At 46.3% G+C, this 24,007-nt stretch overlaps 1 protein-coding gene and 1 long non-coding RNA gene across 2 annotated transcripts; one reads left to right on the forward strand and one right to left on the reverse strand.

The window, feature by feature from the left end:
* Positions 1–255: 255 nt before the first annotated feature.
* Positions 256–5,951, reverse strand: LOC144152554 (uncharacterized). Its single transcript, XM_077683852.1, has 2 exons — positions 4,408–5,951; positions 256–286 (listed from the first exon to the last, which is right to left on the reverse strand). Exons 1-2 carry the CDS (start codon positions 5,949–5,951, stop codon positions 256–258), a joined length of 1,575 nt encoding a protein of 524 aa, XP_077539978.1.
* Positions 5,952–13,149: 7,198 nt separating this feature from the next.
* LOC144151804 (uncharacterized) lies at positions 13,150–20,636 on the forward strand. The gene is made up of 3 exons (XR_013318975.1): positions 13,150–14,032; positions 14,920–15,154; positions 20,409–20,636. It is a non-coding gene; the product is annotated as an uncharacterized LOC144151804 (long non-coding RNA).
* Positions 20,637–24,007: the final 3,371 nt, after the last annotated feature.

Here is a 24,007-nt window from a genome sequence, read left to right on the forward strand (position 1 = left end):
TGAGTAAACATCCTCGCAAACATTGTGTATGCTTTAGAGATCGTCCCCTTAGCACAAGAACGTAAAGTGGCCACTCAAGATGGAAAACACGACTCCGCACAGGATTCCGCAAACGGAAGCGAAAAGCGAGCCATTGCATCTCGAAATCACGTAGGCGATTTTTTCCGGTGTGATAACTTTTGGTAGTCTTGTCAGAGTGTACAGCACCTTTAAGTACCTGCGCACTTCAGTGACGTGAGTAGGCGCATGCGCCAATCAGCAAATGGTGTAGTCGATGCGGGTGGAACTGGTGGCAGGCACACGGGTGTCTTGATATCCCGCTTACACTCGGTTGCATCACTAAAAACGCGAAATACGCTAGTTCTGAGGGCTGTACATTCATCCTCATGCGTACCCGACGTAATACATAGATATGATTTCAAAAAAAGCGGGTGCGAGACGACAGTCAACGCCAGCGCGCTTCGGTGCTTCCATATTTGCATGCAGCTCTTCTGCTTTGTTTAGAAACATTGGTTTCTACGTAATGGCATCAGCCGCTTTCCGAGCCAAATAATGAAGCGGCCGCCGCGTAAAGCCATCTCGAGGACTACCCTCGGTGCAGAACACCCGTGGAGCTCTTCTTGCGAGCAGTCTGCGCCGTCTCGCCTCGCCATGTCTGTGGAGATGACCCACCAGTCAAGCACACATATTTGGAGTGCACTAAAGCACAACGCGCTAAATACCACCAAATCAAATCCCTCTCCCTATCCTCTCCTGAGACATCCGACTTTTCCCGCCGCCTGGGTATTAAACAACATAGTGGAAGGGTCTTACGCAGAAGGCCGATTTCATTCGGCGGACCCGAGCGAAATGAAGTTTTTCTCTCCTCTATCTTTTTCTCGGCTCGTTTCCATTCGCCTTCAACGAACTCGAGAAATTAATTTCTGAATAGTTCTTGGCGCAGTGACCCTTTTCCGGGGTCATATACTTACTACTTTAGGAAGAAGTAACTTTTGCGAAAGTTAAGACGAGACTTGTGTGATATTAATGCCGTCTCCTATTTTTTCTTCATTACCCATATCTTCCTGAAAGTGGGAACCGAATACGGAAATAGAAACTCGCTAAATAAGCATCACATTTGCCGCCCCAGGAGCCGTGGTACTGGTCAGGACGGCGAATGCGACAAATAGGAACGAGGAAAGTCAGCCTCGGCTTTCTTGACGGAGACGGCAATGCTGGGCGGGTTTCTCCGAATTACCGTGAAAGCGAGAAATTACAATACAAAGAAAGAAAGAAAGAAAGAAAGAAAGAAAGAAAGAAAGAAAGAAAGAAAGAAAGGCAGACACTATAATATCGCGGTAAGGATTTCGCGAGAATACTACCGCATTACGACACATTGTCACTAAAAGAATGCTCAAGTGCGTCTTTGTATGCTACACTTTGCCTTTAGCAACACTGTTTCTCGGGGCCTCTGAACAAGATAAAATGGAGCACTTTGTTTTACTTTTCTCCCCGAAGTGCTTAGATACAGATTGAAAGTACATTCTGTCCCAGATAGGTTTTCACTTTAAAGACCGCTTCGAACTACATGTGCATAAAAGAAAAGGAGAAGTCATAACGGCGGCAATTTTTTATTTGTAGTTGCCTCTTGAATACATTCTACTCCGGAACAAGTGAAAACGAACGCCACAGGCATAAAAAGAAAAAAGCAAAATTAGGAAGGTAGCACGAAACCAAACGCTGTCTCACAGCATGCACATGGGTGACATTGAAAGACTGCGGCTACAATTTTCGCTGCAGGATAATCCAAATTCAAAATTTTGGGTGTTTAACGCGCCGGAGCCACACCTAGGCTACAAGAGGCATTGTAATGGAGGGCTCCTTATTAATTTCGACCACATGGGGATGTTTAACGTGCACCGAAATCTCGACACATGAGCATTTTCTATTTTCACCTCCATCTTAAAACCTGCCGTCGCAGCCGAGAATGAAATCAGCGCTCTTTGGCTCAGAAGCAGAGCGGCTTCGCCATCGAGCCACCGTGGCTGTGGCCGGCATGATTCTTCCTTGCTGGCATGGTTTGTTTAGGGCACCCACTAATGTGGAGCCGAACCGCACATTTGTCTTCCTTTCAGACACACGCAGACATGAAACAAAGAACAAAACAGTTAGTGCAGAAAGCAAGACCATTTCAAAATGAACTGTGAATCTAAGAATTAGCACTGGCTTAGCTCGGCTATGCCATGATATACGTAGCGTGAGCTAAGGTTCAGCTGGTTATTCTTAGCTGTCCTGGTTGTTTAGGATTAGCCTGATTATTACGCTTACTGCTGCTTCGATGACATGCACGCGGTATACGCATTTTGCGACACATGCACTCTTAAAAAAAAGGTCGGAGCATTCACTAATGGATTACTAACAAGTTACTTGTCCCAGTATACACTAGGTACTTAGTAACTGGAGGTAGTAAATGCCGCCCTAGTCAGGGTTACTAACCGAAGCAGGCAGTAAGCACCACTACCCCAACTAGTAAAGTCCCAGCGATAGCACTCTTCTGAGCTACATGCGTTTACTAACTGGCCATGCACAACCTAGTCATAAGCACGACCTAAATCTAGTGCTACCACTTCCTACACTCAGTTAATTTACTAACCATGCAGTTGTTAGTGCCAGAGCCTACGTACAAAACCGCGGGGTAGTAAGGTTCGTAAGGAGTTAGTAAATACGGCCGTTACTACCTTTTTACGACCTTTTTTATTAAGAGTGTGCGTATTTATCAAGCGGCTCCGGCGCAGCGTCACCGATCACCCCAGAGCTAAGCTGGTTCCACAGGCGCACGCCGGTGTTGCGTCGACGCACGATCCATCGGTTCCACACCCGGCCACCCCTCGCATGATCATCAAGTGGACTGGGCCGCCACGTGCGGAACGGAGGTCGGCGAAGACGCTGGGCGCGTGGGGTGTGTGAGAAACGCCGGGCAGCGAGCAACGTTCTGTGCGCCGTGAGACGTCACTGTTTCTCGCGCACGGCTCTCCAGGAGCTACGCTAAACTGCTAAACCTCGGGCAGTGTAGCTAAACGCTATAAAAACTCAAGTAATTTCCAGATCCACACCCCGGGTCGGAGATGGGGAAGATGGGACAGATGAATGTGAGCAGATTGGGTAGAGACGGGACGCACGAGCCCATACGAGCGCTCCGCGGACTATCGCCCCGAGACGCCGATACGAATCAGGAAAATCGAACGCAGCTTTCAGCCATGCATGCGGTGCAGACAGCCTGACGGCTTCCCACAATTGGGACGGATGGAGGCGAACGACCTCGGGAGTGATCCCACGCGAAAACAGTAGCGAGAAATTAAACGCTACCTAGCAGCATGCACACGGGTGACTGTGAATACTGCTGCGACCAGTTCGCCGCCATGACATTTCGGTGTTTGCGAGATTCGTTTAATGTGGCCAGTAGTGTATGACCCGAAAGCTTACATTTCTGCTACTTCCATACACACGCAGACGAAAAGGGAAAAACAGTTAGCGCACGGAGCGGGGCGGGTCGTGTATTACATAATATTCTCAAAGCACTAGCAACTTTCAGATTCAAACGCTGCGGCTGAGCTCAAGGATGCGGTTTCGATTCCCGGCCACGGCGGCCGCTTTTGTGATGGAGACGAAAAGCAAAAACGCCCGTGTGTTCCCGACTTCGGCGCACGTTAAAGGAGTACTGACACGAAATTATTGTGGTACGTTATTTCCCTGCAATGGGTGCCTATGAGCCCACTAATCATAGAGTGGCACATTAGACGGCCGATCGCAGCGTAAACAATCATTACGGCGTCGTTTATTCGTGTCAGTTTCGGTTCCCACAAAACGAACGCCGAGCGGCCGCCATGACAGAAGGTAGCACCTGACGTCAACATTCTTATCGCACCGCTGCCGGTCAGGACGCACGTGTGAGCGAGCGCATGCGCTCGCCCAGACTGGCTGAGGCCTTCACCATCCCCGCGAACCCGGGAAGTATGACGTCAGTCACAAAATCATGACGTGCACACACGATGTAGCAGGGCGCGCGAACCGCAGCCTGCGAGTCGGCTACGTCACTGGAGCCCCGACGTCGGTAGTTTAGGGCAAGTAGCAGATGATGTCATGCTAGCCCGCTTTCTTGTGCGGGCAGAGATTAAAAAGGATTTAAAAAATGTTAAACTGAATGGTTACTGTGGATACTTGCTGGGAGATATCTCCTGATAAAAAGGAGAGAGAGAGAGAGAAATAAACGTTTATTTGCTGAAAAGACTAGCCAGGACTTGATCCTTGCCGGTCCGAGGTGGTAGGTCTCCTCAGTCCAGGAAACCTTTGGCGGTGGCTGCCGTCTTCGCCCGGTTCACCAGATTCTTCTGGTTCTCCGGATCGTCGTAGACGAGCAGTGCCTCCCACTTTTCAGCGATGTCGTGGTCACCGGTGGTAAGGGCGCTTGCAATATCTTGTGGTGCGGCAGTCAGGGTTGTTGAGGATGCTCGGCTATCCACAGGTGGGTCTGGACGGCGGTCATCGCAAGGGCACTCCAGGATCATGTGTGCCAAGGTGTCGGGTATGTCGCAGTAAGGGCAGAGATATGAAAATTGCGTGGGGTAGATGCGGTTCATGATTATTCCGTGTGTGTACGTGTTTGTTTGGAGCCGACGAAAGATTACGCTCTCTTCCTTGGTGAGGTCGGGGTGTGGTGGGGGATATCTCCTCCGCTCAAGTCGGTAGTGCTGAAGTATGGCCCTGTAGGTGATGGGTACGTCTGCTGCACCCGTTGCAGCACGGATGTTGGGTGGCAGGAAGGCCCGGCTGGTGTGCTCTCGGGCTGCAGCGTGCGCTGCTTCGTTTCCCGCCATCCCTTCATGCCCCGGGATCCAGGTGACGTAGGTGTCAGGAAGTTGGGGGCGCGTCTTTAAGATATTAAGAGCCGTCGCGGACACGCGTCCTTTCTGGAAGTTCCGACATGCCGCTTGGGAGTCGGTGAATATCAATGCTCTGTCGCTGCAGGTCGTCATTGCCAAGGCGATGGCTGCTTCTTCTGCAGTTTCGGGGTTACGAGCCGGTATTGTTGCCGACGTCAATTCCCTGCCTCGTGGGTCCGTGACGCTTATTGCGAAAGCAGTGTGGTCTGGATATCGAGCAGCGTCTGTGTATCTGGTGTTAGGATCCTTTTCATATTTTCGGAGGAGTGCCTTCGATCTTGCCTGTCTTCTTTCTTTGTGGTAAGTGGGATGCATGTTACGTGGTATGCGTGCTATACAGATTGTCTCTCGGAGTTCCGATGGTAGTCTCGCCTTTTGGTCGGTGTCCGCGATGTAGGTTTCACTGTAATTGAGGAAACGGAGTACTGCTCTGCCTGTAGGAGTGAGCTTGAGGCGTTCGCGTTGGCTGGCTTTGTGGGCTTCGACCATCTCTTCCCACGTATTATGTACGCCTAATTTAAGGAGCTTTTCGGTGGATGCCATGAAAGGAAGGCCTAGAGCAGTCTTGGTTGCTTTCCTAATAATTATGTCCAATTTGTTTATTTCAGCGTTTTTTAAGGCTAAGTATGGGGTGCCATACGTGATCCTACTGGTTATTAATGCTTGAATGATTCGCAAGGTGTCTTGTTCTTTGAGCCCCCTTCGTTGATTCGCGATTCTTTTAACGAGGTGGGTGACTTGTGTCACCGTTTGTTGTAGCTTGGGAAGATGAGCTGCACCCGATCCATCCTTGTGTATGGTCAGACCTAGTACACGAAGGGAGTTGACCCTGGGAATTTCCACTCCATAAAGAGTGACGCTGGGATCCGGTTCAAGAAGTTTAGGTGGTCGTCCTCGAGTTCGAGCCTTCAGCACGAGAAGTTCGGACTTCTCCGGAGCACACTGGAGACCGCAAGAGTCCAAGTACTTTACTATCACGTCGATAGCCTCCTGCAGGGCATCCTGTTGTCTTCCAGTTGTAGGCGCTCTCATCCACAGCGTGAGGTCGTCTGCGTAAAGAGCATGCCTCAGTCCTTCGATAGTTTGAAGTTTCTTTGGCAGGTGCAGCATGGCGATGTCAAAAAGCAGCGGGGAGACCTCTGAACCTTGAGGCGTGCCTTTGTTTGGTAGGGGGAATTTTGCGGCTCGAAGGTTGCCGATGCCCACCGTTGCCGTGCGATTCGTGAGAAAGTTTTGAACATAATTGTAAGCTTTAGGGCCGCAATTAGTACTTTGCAGATTTTCGAGGATCTTTTCATGCTTGACATTGTCACAAGCGCCCTTGACGTCGATAGCAAGTATACAGGACTTGTGATGGCGATCCAAGCGGTCTATGATGTCCTCCTTCAGAAGCAGAAGGATATCTTGGGTAGACAGATGCTGTCGGAACCCAAACATTGTGTCCGGTATGTACCCGTTGTCCTCGAGATATGGCGTGAGCCGATCGTGGACCATGTGCTCAAGAAGTTTACCCGCGCAGGAAGTCAGTGATATAGGGCGAAGATTCTCAATACGTAGAGGCTTGTTTGGCTTAGGAATCATTGTCACATCCGAGTGCTTCCACGTTGCCGGTAGTTCGCCTGTTTCCCAACATACGTTAAAATACTCTAGGAGCGCTTCTGTTGCGTTTGGAGGTAGGTTACGGAGGAGCTTATTGGTAATCTTGTCTTTGCCGGGTGAAGTATTCCTTGTGAGTTTGGCCAGGGCTGCCTCCATTTCAGCTTTTGTGAAGGGTCTATCGAGGTCGGGGTTATGTTGGCCACGGTACGGATCAGTACTTGTCGGTCTCGATGGGTTGTCACCGGCAAAATTGCGTTTAATCTCATCTAGTATGTCTTGTTGGGTTCCTGCGTATGAATGGACGATTTTTGAAGGTCTTGCTTTTGCTGCATTTTTGTCCGTGTAGTCGCCAGAAGGCCTCGTAAAATATGCCAGGTCCTTTTTGTGCTGAGGGTGCCCTGAAGTTGGTCACATGCCTTGTCCCAATTTTGCCGGTAGAGGAGGGCGCCATATTCTTCGGCTATCTTAGTGATGGCTACGATTTTCAGCTTGAGTTTTCTGTTGTGCTTTTGTCTTTTCCACCGTTTGAGGAGGCTTCTTCTTGCTTCCCAAAGGTGGGAAAGGTGAAGGTCAACAGCGGGAATATCTGTGTTCAGTTTAATTATTTTTGTGTGCTCCTCCGCTTTTTCAAGTATCTTAGAAAGCCATTTGTCAATTTCTTCGATGTTTCCAGGATTGACGTCGGTACGGAAGGCTTTCCAATCTGTGATCTTTGCTGTCCCGGACCGAATGGTTCTTTTTCGGTGGCTTATCTCGAGTTGTAGGATGTGATGATCACTTCCTAACGTCTCCTCCAGTCGGGTCCACTCTGCCTGGTGGATGCCGTGGGTAAAGGTGAGGTCAGGATTAGTGTCTCTGGAGACGCTGTTGCCTACTCGGGTTGGTTGCAGCGGATCGTTCCAGAGACTTAAATTGTGAGATTGGGCGGCGTCATGTATGCGGGTCCCTTTCCTGGTTGTTGACGGGTACCCCCACACCGTGTGAGGAGCATTAAAATCACCCGCGATCACGACTTTGTGCCCTTTCGTGATGTTCCTGATTTTCCTTATAAATTGCTCGAAGTTCGCCAGTTGGTCTCGAGGGGGGCTGTATACGCTTAAAATGAAGAGACTTTGCTGAGTCTTTCTGCCAGGTAAGATTTCGACAAGTGTATGGTCCACGTTGGTGTCCATGATTTCGTGCAATTGGGCGGTAAGGGTCTTTTTAGTCAGGACTGCGGTGCGCTCTGTTCTGCTGAAGGCGTTGTATCCTTGATGGCGAATGTTAGTGCTGTACGTTTCCTGGAGGGCTATCGCATCTGGTTCATCTTGTTTAGTGAGTTCTAGGAGGTTAGAGATTTTGCGCTTGATAGATCTACAGTTCCATTGTCAGATTTTGGTTTGAAAGACGTCTGTGGTGCCGTTAGTTTGGACTGCCATCTTCGATAGATTCAATGTCAGAGAGCTCTTCTCGACTTAATGAGCAAGAACGGGAAGCGTCATGGCTATCTTTTCGTGCCTTTTTCCGCGCCGCAACTATAGGGCTGAGGATTGAGTCGAGCGTCGTTTTGGTGATGTAGTTCTTCCTGGCGTATGCGACGAAGTTGTCCATGATTACCGTGTTGTGGGATGCTTGCTCCGCAAAAGGCGCTATGGCTTTCTGGATTTCTGCCGCGACGACCTGCTGTATGTTTGCCATGATCCTCTGTTCAAGTGCGGCTATTCTGTCTTCAGTTAGCTGAATGACTCGCTCCTCTGTGAGTAGCACTTGTTGTGGAGGGCGTTTAGCAGCTTCTTGCTCTCGACAGCGCTGGAGCAGCTTATCAATGAGTGTTTGCTCGCTTTGGATTTTCATCTCAAAGGCTTTGATGGCAGCTTCGTCTTCGGAGCTTCTTCCAGATTCGCTTGCCACATTGGCGTAGCTTACTCTCTTTTGGGATGGAGCTCGCGAGCCGGATCGAGATTGCGAATGCGATCTGGATCTGTCTCTGCTTCTTCTCTGTGCGTTGTTATTGCTGCTATTTGAAGTGGTGCTGTTGGCTGCTTGTAGATCCGGGAAGTCTTCTGTGCGGGGCCGCCATCCGCTCCGTGGATCTTGGTTCTTTACTTCCCATTGCTGCCGAACCTTGTGGGGGGGGGGGGTGGTCCTGGCTTCAGTTTCTGCCTGCAGTCTGTTCCTGCCGTCTCATGCGGTTGTTTGCAGATTTTGCAGTAAGGCCGGCACTCGTGGTCAGGTGGTTGATTTGTCTGGCCGCATTTGTGGCAGAAGTTTTGAGCTGGATGCGGGCATATGTCTTGACGGTGACCCAGCTCCCCGCAGGAACGGCAGTACTGTACTGTCTTGCGATAGGGCCGGCAACGATAGTCCCCACTCTGATATGTCACGTTGAACGGTACATGGGGGCCGTTAAAGTAGATCACGGCTGCAGACGATTTTCCCAGCATTTGGGCTGCAACAACCGTATATCTCTCTGGCACGCGGAGTCCGTCCATGAGTTCTCCGGGACTGGTATTCGGTGGAACGCCGCTGATGACTCCCCTGCTGATCCATTCTGGTGTTTTCACATGGGCTCGCACGGTGAATATGTCTCGTCCTAGTTGTATGCTGCTGATTTCTCCCAGAAAGTCGAAAGCCAGATCTTTCCTTGGAGTACTTGCAATGACGAGGTTTTCGATGCGCTGCACTTGAATGCGAACATTGTCGTAGAATTCCTTCTGCATGATTTTGCTTGCTCTTCCGATGGCGTTAGTAATTTCTGCGAGGGACCATTTTGAGAGTTGAAGGCCGGCTTGTGGGCGATAAATGATTTTCGTGTCGTCTACGGGAAATGGTGGCATCCGGGAACGTTTCTGCTGCGCCGTCTCCGGGGCCGAGTGCTGGGAGGTGGGTTGTGCGGCTGGTGGTGCTCCATGAGTGGCGGCGGTCTTGTTTCGTTTCCTTTCGGTCACTTTCCATTGATGCTGCAAATCGATTGTTCTGCCGCTATTTTCATCGTATGTCCACTTCGCTGGCGAGCCGCTTTCTTCGGTGGAGTCGGTGTGCATAGCGTTGTCTTCCTCGTTTTGTTCCTTGCTTTGCGCGTGCATCGCCGCGTCGGGTGCTGGGTTCATCGTGGGGTAGTGGGAGCTTGCGTCAGCGACGAGCAGCTGCGGCTGGACCGGCTCGTGGAGCTCTTGTCCAGCCGCAGCTTGCCGAGGACAGCTCGTGCTGCTGCTCATGCGCGTGGTGCGGGCATGTGCCACTGGCTCCTCGAGGCGCTCTCCTCCGCCGGCCTTGGAACGTTGCTCTCGTGAGGCTTAGCCTGATGCGATATTTTAACTGCTTGAAATCTTGGCGTAAAATGCACTCACCGCGGCAAACGTGGCAACGGGAGATTCCTTGTGACTTGCCGGTGTTCTTGATGCACAACTGGGAAAGGTGAATGGCCTTTTTCCGCATGAAAAGTCGCAAAAGCGAGAGCTCGTGTGGAGCAGCTTATGACTCCATAGCCCCCTGGCGGCAGTCCCCCTGATAAAAAGGAAGCATTTTACATAGTTATCGCAGCTTTAAAATTTCGTGTCACTACTCCTTTAACGATTACCAGATGGCCAAAATTAATCCGAAGCCCTCCACTACGGCGCGCCTCATCGCCTGTGTAGCGTCGGCGCGGTAAACCTCATAATGAATCAATCATGATTCAAACGACGGATCGGAGATGAGAAAGATGGGACAGAAGATTATGAGCAAGACACAGGGGACGCGGAGGAAGTAAGATGGAAAATACTCAGAATAGGAAGAAACCGCAAATGCAAGGGTATAAAATAAGGGGAACTCCACAAACCGAATTTCCCCAATAATTGCAAAGCGGTCGTATGACATTGATGATTTCTCTCGGTTGCTTAAAACAATGCGCTTAACAACCAAGCATCACCTTCACTGTAATTTGCAAAGCCTGGTGTTGCGAAGCCTCAAGTTGCGATGGTTTTTCCCGATTTCACAGCCTTCTTTCGCTGTTTTTGGGGCCAATATCTTTTACTACATAAATAGGAGAAACTTCTCTGTGTATGATTCAGCTGCGACGAGAGAAGAGATTATTGGAACGTTGTAAGTGTCTTAAGCTTTACAATTCAGCTTACGAGAGCGTGATAATTAAAGGACGTGCTTGGGAACTTGGGACACCGTTTTGCCCTGGAGGACACCTACAAATGGCGAACCTGAATTTGTGTTTGTTAAGTGACAAGATTCTGTGTAACTTTTGCGTAAATTTGTGTCTTTACGCAAGGTATTTTAGTACCTTAGCCACAAAAATCCTTAAAATTACGCTTCCTTGAAGTTCCCATATCACCCTGATTAACTGAAATCTCTGTCATTTGTTTATTGTTTATTAACGCATTTTGTAGAAATATGCTGAGAAATTATGACTTCAGTCAACTCCAAAAAGTGCTATACCTTAACGGCGTTCGTCCTGATGGGCAATTTTTTTGCATACAATGTTTCTGTGCATGTGTGCGAGATGATAACAGGACGGAAACTTCGTGTGCTTCTTCAGTTTAGTTTCCTCCGCTCCTCTATGCGCCAAATGAAGGCTAAAAAATTAGATTGAAGTCCTGCGCAAGCTTCCTCACTCATATGCAGCCGACAGGCTCGTTTGCTTTCAACCGGAAGAGGTGCTCCAAAAGGCGTGCTTAACAGCATGCCTTTCGACTTAGTTTCGACTCAATTTCCATGTGATGCACTGTTAAAAAAACCCATCAATTTACGTGGAAACGGCAATGGAACATGTAATGTTCGTCGATATTACACCCCCTTTGCTGTTCCATCCAAGTAACAGGAACTGTACCGTAGCACTGCAAATTTTCTATTTACGTAACAACATCCGATATGTGTGGGGAACTACGCCTGGAGACGCACTTTACCCGAGTGTTTTTGACGCAGGGGTCACACACACTGCGGCTGATCCGAGGTCTCAATAACGTCTCGCATTTTATCGGCCTTTATTTTTCCGCGGACGCCATCGCCACATGAGCCGCGCACGCAGTGCGGAACACGACACTTTATCGCGGCGCGGATGCCGGGAGCGGCGATCTGCAGCCTGCTGGGGTTCCCGCCAACGTAGGTTCCCGCGTCGTCAGTGCGGTCTACACTCCGACCGTCATTTCAAGTACCGAAGACTGCGTCTGGCAGCCCAGCTTTGTATGGATTTTGCGCCACACAAGATCGTTTTGCACGGTATGTACCATTCAGCCATTCATAACTGAGGTATACGATGCGCTATCCGCTTCTTGTGCGTCGCTGATGCGGCGCCGAATTACCTTAAGCCTAACGTGGTTTCTGTTTTGCAAGTGCGATTAAAACATATTTACACCGCATGCTTGAAGGCAGCCGTTTGGGGGGAGAAGAGTGAGCGAGAGTGAGGTGACATGGGGATGGTGAATGTACTGCGCAAGCGTTTGTTTGTTCGCGATGTGGGAGCGTGATATTCCACTGATAGCGTCGCGCCGGGCGAGCGAACGCTTACCTGCGGCACTTATTCAAAGTCTTGATAGCGGGACTCATCTGTTCAGTCTCGACCTCGCCGCGGGTAGTGCACGGGTATTCCGAGGATTCTCGAAACCATTGTGATATATGGGAAAAACGAATGCCGGATTGCTCCTCGGGGAGTCCGCGGCGAGTCGAAGGTTGATAATCGAAGAGGCGCAGTGTGGCATCAAACAGTAGTAGCCGGGCTGGCGAAGGCTTTTCTGCGGCAGTGATTTTGAGTTATAGATAGCGTCTTATATATTATAAGAAGTTTCTAGCACATGAAGCAGGGAGTTGATAACTCTAGTGGCGCTGTCAGTGCAATTTTTGGCTTTTGTGTAAAGTCGCTGCACGCCAGGAGTGTGCCGCGCAGAGCTTTCCCGCAAAGCGTTTGCGTCGTGCGGACAAACCAACTTACTTTACGTTGTTGTCCGAGGGCAAAAAAAACCCAAAAATATAAGTGAGTGTTTCGCAAGGTCATTTCATTGCCTCCAGGATTGGACAAAAAAAAAAAAAAAGACATGGAGGACGGCCAGTTTCAATGCCGGACCGATCGTGGTAGAAATGTGTTCACCCGAAAGCGCAGAATAAAATTACATACATACCAGCTGCCCCAGGCACATGCAGTGCTTTATTCAGCGGTTGCGGCCTACGAATGTTCGCCGCGCGGCTTGAAGTTGAAAACCGATCCTCGGGCTTTCGCGGGCGGCGGGAAGCGGAGCGCCGGGCAGTCGCCATCTGAGCACCCCACGAAGGTGTACCCCTTGTCATCGCCTCCTGTATTGCGATGCCCTTGTATAACATGGCTCCCAGTCGGATTAAATTGGTTGTTTTTAGTGTATAGGTTGTTTTCAGCGTACGTGAAGTGTATACGTTGTCCTCAACATCGTCATGGGCAAAACACGCTTGAAATGCTAATGCTTCCCGTTTACAAACCTATGAAGTTAGGAGGCGTGTACGTGCTTCTGACGCCGGGAATTTCCGGCCTTTATTTAGCGCGCGACTGGCGTTGCACCTTTAAACACGGCGTGGAGCAGGGAATTTTCTGCGAGCAGGAAAGCGATTCTCCATTCATTTCATTTCATTTATTGCATCAAGCAGGTTGGCACGTATGGTACAAGTAAAAAGTACATATACAGGCACTAAAGTAAGGCAGAAATGGAAAAGGAAAAAGGAAAGAATTCGACACACAAGAACAGGTTTACAGACCCAAACAAAACACAGTTAGCAAAACAACCAAAGTGAATCCTTTTACAGAGTCTTTTAGGAAGTTGTATTCTTGCACTGTTTGTGGAAAGAAAGAAAATTTAAATGTATCTGTGCACTCAAAATAAGGTGTTAGGGTTGATGCGATATTGGCATTTGCGGTACATGCTTCTGATGTACATTGCAAAATTGACGCTCTATTGTTCCGCCGTGTGGCTATTGGCACCGCTGGCAGTATTACCCAGCAGCAGCCCATGTGTATCTGTGCGAGGTAAAAAAAAAGTTCCTTGCAAACGAATTCACCACAGTGAAACCAGGAAGCAAAGCACGCTATAAGCCTTGAGCCATATATCGCCTAGCTCGCGTTCCGAGTAGATTTTCTAGAAAGTTGTGAGAAGGTGATATGACATAGTCAAATCACCACTTAACAAAATTAGCGGAGCGATTTTTTTTTCGATTTAAGTTCCACCGAGAAAGCATAGTATCTAAGTTTATGTCGGGCATACCGGAATCCATCGTGGTTGCTTCGATGGTGCACGGTAGTGCCTTGGTGCTACAAATGAAGTTTGACTACAGCTGCTTTTTTTGGTGTATTTTCTTCCATGTTTGCCTTTCAGTTAGTAGTGGGTCCAAAGGGCTAAGAAGGTTCTCATGGATGAAAGCCTAAAATCAGAGGAGGAGCAGGATCTACGTCTTCAGGAACACCTGTTCACAACGTTCTATGCATCGGTGCGGCTTAATATCAACACAAATGGCACGAAGGCCAGCGATGTGCAAAAAGAGTGGCCCCTTCTATTTACGCAGCACCACTTCCTGGCACACTTCGAAAGGTACTTCATGAATTGTGCATGCAGTAATTGTTTCTACACTCATTAATACCAATCTGATGGGACTGAGAAAACCCATTTATTCAGAAAAGTTACGTCTAACCGAAGCTCATGATTGCCATTAGTATTACGTATATTATGTAAGCACCAAAGTAAAGCCACACTGCAGTGTATGGCTGATGATTGAACAATATTCGAATTCGTTACAAAAAAATGCTTTTTTGCACACGCTGTCCCAGCTAATGAGAATAAAATGGTAGAATTGTTGATACAGATTTTGAAAGTTAGCAGTGGATGGCATACAAATTGCTTCTAGTTACCTGATAGTTAACACTGTTAGGGCTGCTTCATCTCTCATCCAGCTGGTCATAAAATGTTGGGCTCTGGCTTGATAAGGCTTGTGAACCTTAAGTGTTGGTTTCATCTAATTGCAGTGGTGTATAGTACAACTTCAGAGCCTTTCTACACATTTTGTCAAAGCCTTCGTGCTGCTGTCAAACGACACTGGTGTCACAGACACTGCTTGTTTTCTGTGAGCCCTGGTTGTTACCATCAGGCTTCTTGCACAAAACCTCGCTTGTTGGATGCTTGCAGTGTGAATCTTCATGCTTGTGTTAGTGTTTGTGGGCAATTGTGGCATTGCAATTTAAAATTTTTTGTAATGACGGAAAGATGACGAAAAATTAAGCACAATTCAGTTACACAATGACATGCCAGCCATTTTATGCTTCACATTAAAGAATAGCCATTTAACTGTCCATTTTACAATAATGCAAGCGCGCAATCCTCCACCTCTATAGTTGCCCCGGCTGCCCATTAAATAAAGTTCTTGTTCATCCTGCTGGCTGCTGATGATCGTGCTGGCACTTTTTTGTTCGTTCTTTTTCCAGACTCACTGGCACGAGACTGCGGGGACTGTTCTCGGAATCGAGCGTGGAAGATCATGAGCTGCTTCATGCATTTTTCCGACACCATGTCAAAACGGAGGAATCACTGCAGTGGCTCCTTCAGACAGACAGGGCAGCACGAGAACAAAGTCGTCCACGGGCGCTGCTCATCGGTCTCTTTCCCCTGATGTGCCTGTTTTTCAAAGAGAAAATTGCGTCGCTCTTCTGTGTTGTGGAGGTAAATACTTCATCACCCTTATTGGCATGCACAGACCAAGCCACACCCTCACACATGCCACAACAATTAGTAAAAATATGATTTCAGGTAGTACTAGGTATTTTTCCAAAACTCGTTCTTTGTACATTGTGAAGCCTGCCAAAAATGTACACAGTTGTTGTGATTCTAAGAAACAGGAGGAATCACATCAAGCAAAAAGCAATAATAAAGTAAAAAGTAATGCAGGAAAAGTGACGTCCTCAATTGGCTTCATTCATATCATCAAGTATTGTCTCTAGGTGCTTCTCAGTACTTGAAATCACGAACTTGGTTTTATTTCTTGTGCGTATCATAGCATCTTAAAAACTTGATGTGGATATGCACCGTGAACAGTGAGCAAGGCCGCAAGGCTGTTTGGTGCCGTCTGCTATGCGCGTAGGTATGGGTGCCAATCGATTATTATGGGTGGATGTCCATTTCCCCAAATGTTTTTATAGAATGGCAAGATTGTTCACCCTGCAGTCGAGCTTTGTGGGGGCACAAAACCACAGTCTGCTTCTCTTTCTCTTTGTTATGCTCTGTGGTTGTTGGCAGACTTGCAGCTCTTTCAAGGAATAAGGGGTAGAAAAAATCGGGAACATGACATTTGGTTCAGAATTTTTAAAGTTACGCAAATCAGTTTACATGTAGCAGAACTAGCAGTCATGCACTGTTTCTTACATCTTGTTACACTTTTTTTGCTAATTCTTTGGCTTCTTCGAGCTATTTTACTGTTACTTGTGCTATTTTGTTCCTTTTTATCAATTCACACAAACTGTTTGGCGGCATGTTTTTGTCAGGAATTCGCTTATGCATGACATTGACAGGTGTTTTTTATGTACAACAAAACTCCTTTTCCTTTCTGTGCTCATTTTTTTACGATGCAGCAAGCGTAGTGGTGAGAATGTAAATTCATTGTCTGGGATTCAGGTTAGAATTTTGGTAGGTTCACAGGTGAACTTAAAATCAGAAAAATGCTGTGAATACTTCTACAGCTCTTTCTGAGTTCATTCCACTCACAGAAAATTTTATTGAAGGGGCTAAATTTACCCTGTGTTGTGTCTAAGGAACATTGGACGTACCCTATCGCAGAGGCTAAGGGTACACTATGGATGTATTCTGGGGTACACTGTTCACACGTTTTCCTGGTTCATTGTGCAGTTCACAGTCTCAATTGATTTTTAACAAGCTTTCCAAACCAATTCTACTGGCTGAAATTTACGAAGCGCCTACAGTTCCGTTAAACTGGGAAATACTGCTGCTCGAACTCCCCGTACCATTGCCCAATAAGATGTCCAATAAGTTGTGCGCATATAATGCAGTTTGCCTGCTACAAAAGAGATGCAGCAAGCGTAATGTGTGTTGGTTAACCAAGGTTGACAACGGAAATGTAGATGTTTTCTCGTGCATACATTTACAACTTCTAAGCCATATTTAAAACACTTTAAAATAATGCTGAAGGGGTTAAAAACTAGTCCGTGTTTCCGTTAGTGCTTGGCAATGGCGTGCTTGGTGCAGCGGAATTATGGACGGAAAGTATTCACATGGTCATGCTACGTGAACAGTGTATGCACAGAATCTGTATGTTGCGCACATGGCAGAAGTGAAATGAACTGACACCCAACGCTCAGGCTATCGTTAACCGTAATATAATGCAGGCGTTATTTCTCAAACCGTATGCTGCGCAATTTTTATTTTGCACCGCAAGTGGAAAATTTGAGTCAGGTGCTATAAAAATGTTGGGCATCATCTTGTTATGAGAGTCGAGATGTGCTGGGATGATTGGTTATAAGTCATTTTTTCAGATTCTATATTGTTATCAGTAGACTGCACAGTAACAAGTGTTCAAGCTTATGCAATTGGAAGCACCTGTTTCCCCTGAAGTATATTTTTGTGACAAACTCTATGCTGCCACTGAAAGCTTGAGCCTGATTCCTGAACCAGCTTTGGTAGCTATGTAATAACATAGCAACCCCACAGGGCACCATTATGCATGAAGTTCAAGCCATTCTTGGCCGCAGAACATAGTGCCACCGTTAGATATGAACAACACTGGTACGGTGGCTGTGCCAGTCAGCTGTGATCTTTGGTGTGCTTTATTGCAGCACCATGCAAAGCATACAATAACACTCTACAGTAATTCCGCAACAGCGTGCTGGTAAACGAAGAGAAATTTACTCGGTGCAATGCGCAAATGAGAAGTCACGTGAAGGCAACTTTGCATCATGCCCAGCAAGAGAAACGCACGCAGAGCGTCTCTTGTGCATCATACCACTTGGACAAGTCATTCAGGAGCTACATTGTTTGGTTCGAAAGCTAGTGATCATTTTTAAGTCGCCAAAACAGGTTGTTGTGTTTGCAAACACGGCATCTGACTGCACGATAGTTCTGTGCAGGGTACCCCATGCAATTACACTTGTAGAGACGTGTACACCTGGATTACTAACTGGGAAACCTGGTTGTTATATGTTGGGCTTTAATCCCAATATGATGGTCCAAAGTGATAACACAAACTTTAAGTTTGGGTATAGCAGAAACTCTGACGTCTGGAAAGTCTGACGGGGTGGTCTGTACACCGAGTGCCGATTTTTAATTCATGACTTGGGTTATGCAATATCAATAACAAGAGAGTCATTTCAGATAAGATCGAACAAAACATGGCTGTCGACCTCTTCAATTCGCTTAAAATTTTTTACCTCATTCCCGCATGTATATAATGTGCGGATTCACAAATATTCTCGGTGGAAAAAATTGTGGCCGAATGAAAAAAAAATTTGGAAAGCACCCGCGTGGACCCCGGCTGCTACCTGCCCCTGCGCCGTGGCCAAATTTAGTGACGTCTACCAAAAAATGTGCACATCAGGCGAGAATGGTAATTTTTATGCTTAATCTACGCCTGGTGTACATTTCGCCCCCAAAATATGGTTGGCTAGAAAAACATATTTTTCTAATAAACTTCCAAATCTTGCTCAGAAACCATTTTGTTCTGTACTTTGGAAGCCAGTATTATAGTAAGTGCTGGAGCTATAGCGTTCAAATTGTATTGAGGGCTGCTCCTGGCAACCACAAATAAGGGCCGTAAATATTGTGTCTGTGCAAGCTACGGTTAAAAAGCAACTGACGCACGAGTTAAAAAAAACGAAAACACTCCAAGTTCAGAGGCTTATCTAAAAAAAGGTTTCACTATTGTTGAAATGTATGTATGTACTTCAACGATAATTAAAAACATGTTGCATCATTTTGTTCTTGACGCGCTACAGCGCGACACGACAAAAAGCCTGGTCGGCCAGTTCTTCACAAGATTCTGAGACACGAAACAGTGAGAGCAACTTCCACCGAATGTGCTGACATTTTATCATTTTTTGTACCAAAGGCAAACGATTACTTATAGATAGTATTTCGGAGAATTCAGAAGTGAAACTGAAATTTTATGTGAATTTTGGAATGAAAATAAAGCCTGCGCACTGCTAGACGTGTACTGCTTAAAGAAAAAATGAAGGAACTCGAGGTTCACACGCATTAAAAAAAACGCTTCTTCGAGTTTTATGAAGCTTTTCACAGATAGTTTCCTCTAAATTTACTTGCGTGAGCCAGTTTGGTCGCTAATTCAGTAATTGAACCAGTGTGTCCGGAGAAGGACTGAAGAGGGGCGCACTACCTGGAGGCGTTACCCGCGCCAGGGTCGTGTGTGGCCGATGCCCGTTTTTAATACTTGCCATGTGTGCTGCCGACCGGACGGGCTTCCGTTGAACCTCTGAATTCTGGCGAACGAAAGTTACTTCCAGGCGAGTTAAAAAACAAGACTGCGTGCACCTTGTCAAATAGCTGATCTTATGAACCAAATGTAGCGCATCATGGCAGCAGTGCGCACAAGAAAAGAGCGTTGATAATGTAAGACAAAGAGTGACCGCGATTGGCAAAATCTAGAGGAAGCTCTAAAATTAGAGCCGAAGAACTTAAAAAAAGGTGCGCTGTATCCGCGGTGTTCAATGACGCACAATATTTGTGGGGCTCACAGAAGCAAGTTTAGAGGAAAATATCTGTGGAAAGCTTTATAAAACTGGAAGCGTTTTATAAAAAATACGCGTGAGCCTGGAGTTCCGTTTTTTCTTCAACCTACAAGTTTTTTCTCCAAACTGTACAAGTTTAGTGGTGCGCAGATTGTTTATTTTCGTCCCAAAATTTACACAAAAATTTCAGTTTCACTTCTGAATTCTCCGTGAGTAATCGTTTTCCTTTGGTGCAAAAAATTATAAAATAGCTGCACATTCCGTGGAAATTGCTCTCACTGTTTCGTGTCTCAGCACCTTGTGAAGACCTGGACGATATGAGGCTTTGTTCTCGCGCTGTAGGCGCGTCAGGAAGAAAATGATGCAACATGTTTTTAATGATCATTGAAGAGAATTTCAGCAAAATCGAAGAAGTGTTTTTTTGAATAAGCCCCTGAACTTGGAGTGTTATCGTTTTTTCTTCAATGTTGCGCGCCAGTTGCTTTTTAACTGTAGCTTGCACAGACGCTATATCTACGGGCCTTATTTGTGCTTGCCAGGAGTAGCCCTCACTAAAATTTGAAGGCTCCCTTACTTACGATAATACTGGCTCACAAAGTACAGAACAAAATGCGCTCTGAGCAAGATTTGTCATTTTATTAGAAATATGTTTTTCTAGCCAACGATATTGTGGGGGGAAATGTACACCAGGTGTACATTAAAAATAAAAATTACCATTCCCGCCTGATAAGTATATTTTTTGGTAGGCGTCGCTGAATTTGGCTGCGGCGCAGGGGTAGGTAGCGGCCGGGGTCCACGCGGTGCGTTCCAATTTTTTTTGTCGGCCAAACTTATTTCCACCGAAAATATTTATGAATCCGCACATTACATGCATGCGGTAATGAGGTAAACAAATTTCAAGCGAATTGAAGAGGTCGAACAGCCATGCTTTGTTCGATCTTATCTGAAATGACCCAAGACACATTCAGGCACATTCACATCTGGTCTTCACATCTGCTATTTCGGTCCTGCAGGACCACAACGAGATAGATAATACCCTTCTTTAACCTCCACCCCCGCTTCAGTATAGGGGCAAATGGGTAGCTTTAGGACAATCAAAATCATTCAGTTTGCATGGTGGCATTTACTGAATCTGCACTTTTAGTGAGGATACAAACATGTATGTCCGCAGAAACTGGTTATGGGCTAAAAAATTGTGCAACATAATATTACGTCTTATCTTTCAGGAAACTTGCAGGCATGAACCCAGAAGAGGGCACCCGGCAGTCATCTCGAAAAATCACTACCATGCACCCCAAAGTCCGGACCGCTCTCGAAAAATTGGAGACATTCCGGAGCAAGTGGTTCGATTGTGCAGCCCTGTTTTGAAGTCCGCAACTTTAAGTTTTGCGCAACCGTTTTATTTTTTTACTTCGTTCATTCCTTTGGTTTCGTAATGCCTATTTTTTAGTAGTCTTGTACCATGTAGCACATGTAGTCGAAATAAACGTTCCAGCCTTACAGAAGTGTTTTAATTCACTCATGGTGAGGCCACAGTTGTGGTGCAGCGCCGTGAGGACACTCTTGTCGGCAACGTTTGGCAGTTTACGCTTCCTCTTAGTGTAAATGTAACGTGTGCCTTAAGCCAGTTTTTGTTTTTTTGCTTGAATTTTCACTGTAAACGTTTTTTGTTCAGTAGCAGCAATGGGCTTTGGGTTATTCATGCTATTTTATTTTATTTTTAATGTCAGTTTGTACCGCTGATTAAAAAATAGCAGGAATGAAAATTCAATGTGGATTATCTTCATGTCAGAAACTTTGAAAACATCTATACAAATGCAGCATTCAGCCTATCTTGTAGGCTGAATGTAGCTTGTAGCCTATCTTCCAACTTAAGCCGATTCCAGGAGAGCATGAAAATTTGGTACTTGACAGAGTGCATGATATTGACTTTCTATGAACTGTTAAGGTGATAAATGTACTGTGTGCTACAATAGAGCTTTTGTAATGTAACACACACTTGCAGCATACGCACAGCCAGAGAACTTGCTAGGATGCTATGCGTTTTTATTCAGTCTGAATAGTTTTGCATTCAGGAGCTTTAAGAAGAGGCTCAAGACTGTTTTGTTGCTGCTTTTGTTGCTACAATTTCACTGACGCAATCGTCTTGAGCTTGCAGCTTTTTTAAAGCTTCCTTAATGCAAAACAATTCAGATTGAATAAAAGTGCTTTGAATTCCAGCATATTCTCTGGCTGCACGCACGCTGCAAGTGTGTGTTACGTTACAAAAGCTCTATTGTAGCACACAATACATTTACCATTTTAACAGTTTACGGTAAGTGTGCATGTTTACTTCATTACCACACATGTGCCATAAAAAGACATTGCAACACAATTCTTGCATTTAGAAAGAATAGGAAATGTTCTGTAAACATGTTGTACGGTACATTTCCTGTAGGTATGTTGTATAGAACATTCTCTGTTCGCTATAAATATGGGTGATGTTCCGTAGCCTAGCTACACGGGACTTGTACTGCTTCCCATTTGTACGGAACATTTCCTGTATTCAGGTAATATGGAATTTGTTCCATAATCTAGAACCACGGAACACGTCCCATCACCTGATGCTACAGAACATGTGCCATAATTTTGTAGTACGGCACATGTTGTGGCAACAAGGTTAGCATGAACATGTCCCGTAAATTGATGGGTATTTTTTTAACAGTGTGATTAGCCCCGCCGCGTAGCCACGCACCTCAGCCACGATGAGCCACGAGCCCAAAGCAAGTATCTAAAAAGGCGTCGTTGCGTCATAACCGCTTGTCGTTCTCGTCTTAACGCACGCATCAATCTGGCAACGCACTTTGGATGCCGACGATTATCGCAGAGAAAAAACAATTCAAAGAATATAAAATTTATTCTATCTTTTCAACTTTGTTTATTTCTGTGGTATTTCTTAGCTTAAGACGGGCCAGCGAAAGGTAGTGCGGACCTAGAAGAGTTTTTACACCTGCGCGTGTTGTTTTCTATGCTTGCCATTGGACCTCAAAACTGCTGTGTATGTTCGTGTTGACAACACTTGCAAGCTTTTACAAAGTTGTCTTATCAAGCAATAAGAGGAAACAATCTATTTATATTTTCAGTAGATAATTATTCTTCATTTGAAACAGTTTTGTGTTATTTCCAGATAATTGCGTCATCGAAATATAAAAAAACAAACATTTAAATTGGGCGAAAATTACGTTTGCAGCGTTCGGGAACAAAAACTTCTCGCATGAGAATTTCCGTTGCGTAATTTCAGCTGACAAAGAAACAAAAATAAAATATTTTGTTTTTCATCTGGCAATCATTACAGAGGGCACGGATAAAAGTAGTGCAGAGAAAACACACAAATCCAGAGGCGGAAAATGGTCTAAATGGGGTCTAAATGGGTCTAAAAAAGGATTAAATGTCAGTGTACATTACTGAAATGTAATATCAGTAATTTATGCCAACAGTTGACTACGGCAACCACGTCTCCGGGAAGACCGATCCGGTGAAGCGAATTTTGCGAGGCAAGGCATTACTGCATGATTATTGCTGGGGTGGACTTGGGGCACGCTCAGTTAAAGCCGGGTAGCGTGCTATGGACAGGGTTACTTCTAGCTGTAGCTATAGTGCTTAAAATCTCAATTTAGGTCCGCAGTATCCATTCAAGAATACAATCTTGCAATTTCACATAATATTGTACAAGAATACAAAGAATACGTGCCCCGACGCAACGAAACATAAGCCCCGACACGCGGCTATTTTTTCAGGCCCCGAACTTGGGCGCCTCAAAAACACCGATTAGATGGGAGCGAAAAAATCTAAACGTCAAAAATTCCGAGTCCTAATTGCAGCTCTCCCAATGAAGCACAGAGAAGGAACTTCGTAACGAAATGAGTTTCCCAATGGCAACTGGCAAATTCGAACAAGATCCCTTTTGTCTGCCGCAACTCCCCCCCCCTATTATCTTCATCATTTCTTTTTTGTTCAAAAAAAGGGAACTTCAAATTTCTTTGGCGTACGGGTAACACACGGAGGTAATACTGGCATACCTGCGTGTAAACTTACCCAATTTCCCTGCTGGGGAATTTTCGCAGCCACTTTGTCCGGAACGAGTGTCTCTATCGTTTCTCTCGCCCGCCTTTTCGCCCTTTCGCCCTGGCTTCGCAAGCGAATGGAAGGAGCCCTTTTGCCGCATCCGGAGGGCTTAATTCAGTTGATTTCGCTTTGCTGTCCGTACTTGTTAGCGGGGACACGTTTGCGTTTCCTATTTTCCCTAAGGAATCGAGCGTGGTCGTGCAATCAAGAGCGGCGCCGTTACGTTACTCTGTTTCCTTCATTTGCAACCGGGGCTGCCAGGGAGCTAAGAATGCGCAGAACCGTGGCTCTTTTTGTTCCCTCATTCTTGCTGCTCCTCGTGATCTTATATACAGAACAAGTTTTGTTTCTCGCCCGTGGCCTAAGTACTCCTCGGGACCCAAAGGCCCGTGCTTTGGGTGGTCCGGTCACGTCGCCCTACTCCTGTGTTAACATTTGGCCACGTGACGCTCAGGATTTCTTTTTTAAACGATGAGAACGCCAGAACTTCTGACCGCGAAACTTCTATTAGGACACGGAGCCTATAGATACTGCTTGAGGTGAAAGAGCTAACTCCGTTTTAATCGTGTCCTAAATGTTTCTCCTCTTCCAAAATTAATGGCCAGGTGTGCATGAGAACCTTTTGGCACCTGAAATTTAATAAAACCTTAAATTTTTTTCACTTTGCCTATCATGCCGCACCTTTCCCAAGCGCAGCTGCTAAGAGGATGTTCCTGCGCCA

This window comes from Haemaphysalis longicornis, unplaced genomic scaffold (genome assembly GCF_048455015.1).
Source record: "Haemaphysalis longicornis isolate Haplotype H1 unplaced genomic scaffold, Haemaphysalis longicornis Haplotype H1 scaffold_9, whole genome shotgun sequence".
Taxonomy (NCBI): Eukaryota; Metazoa; Arthropoda; class Arachnida; order Ixodida; family Ixodidae; genus Haemaphysalis; species Haemaphysalis longicornis.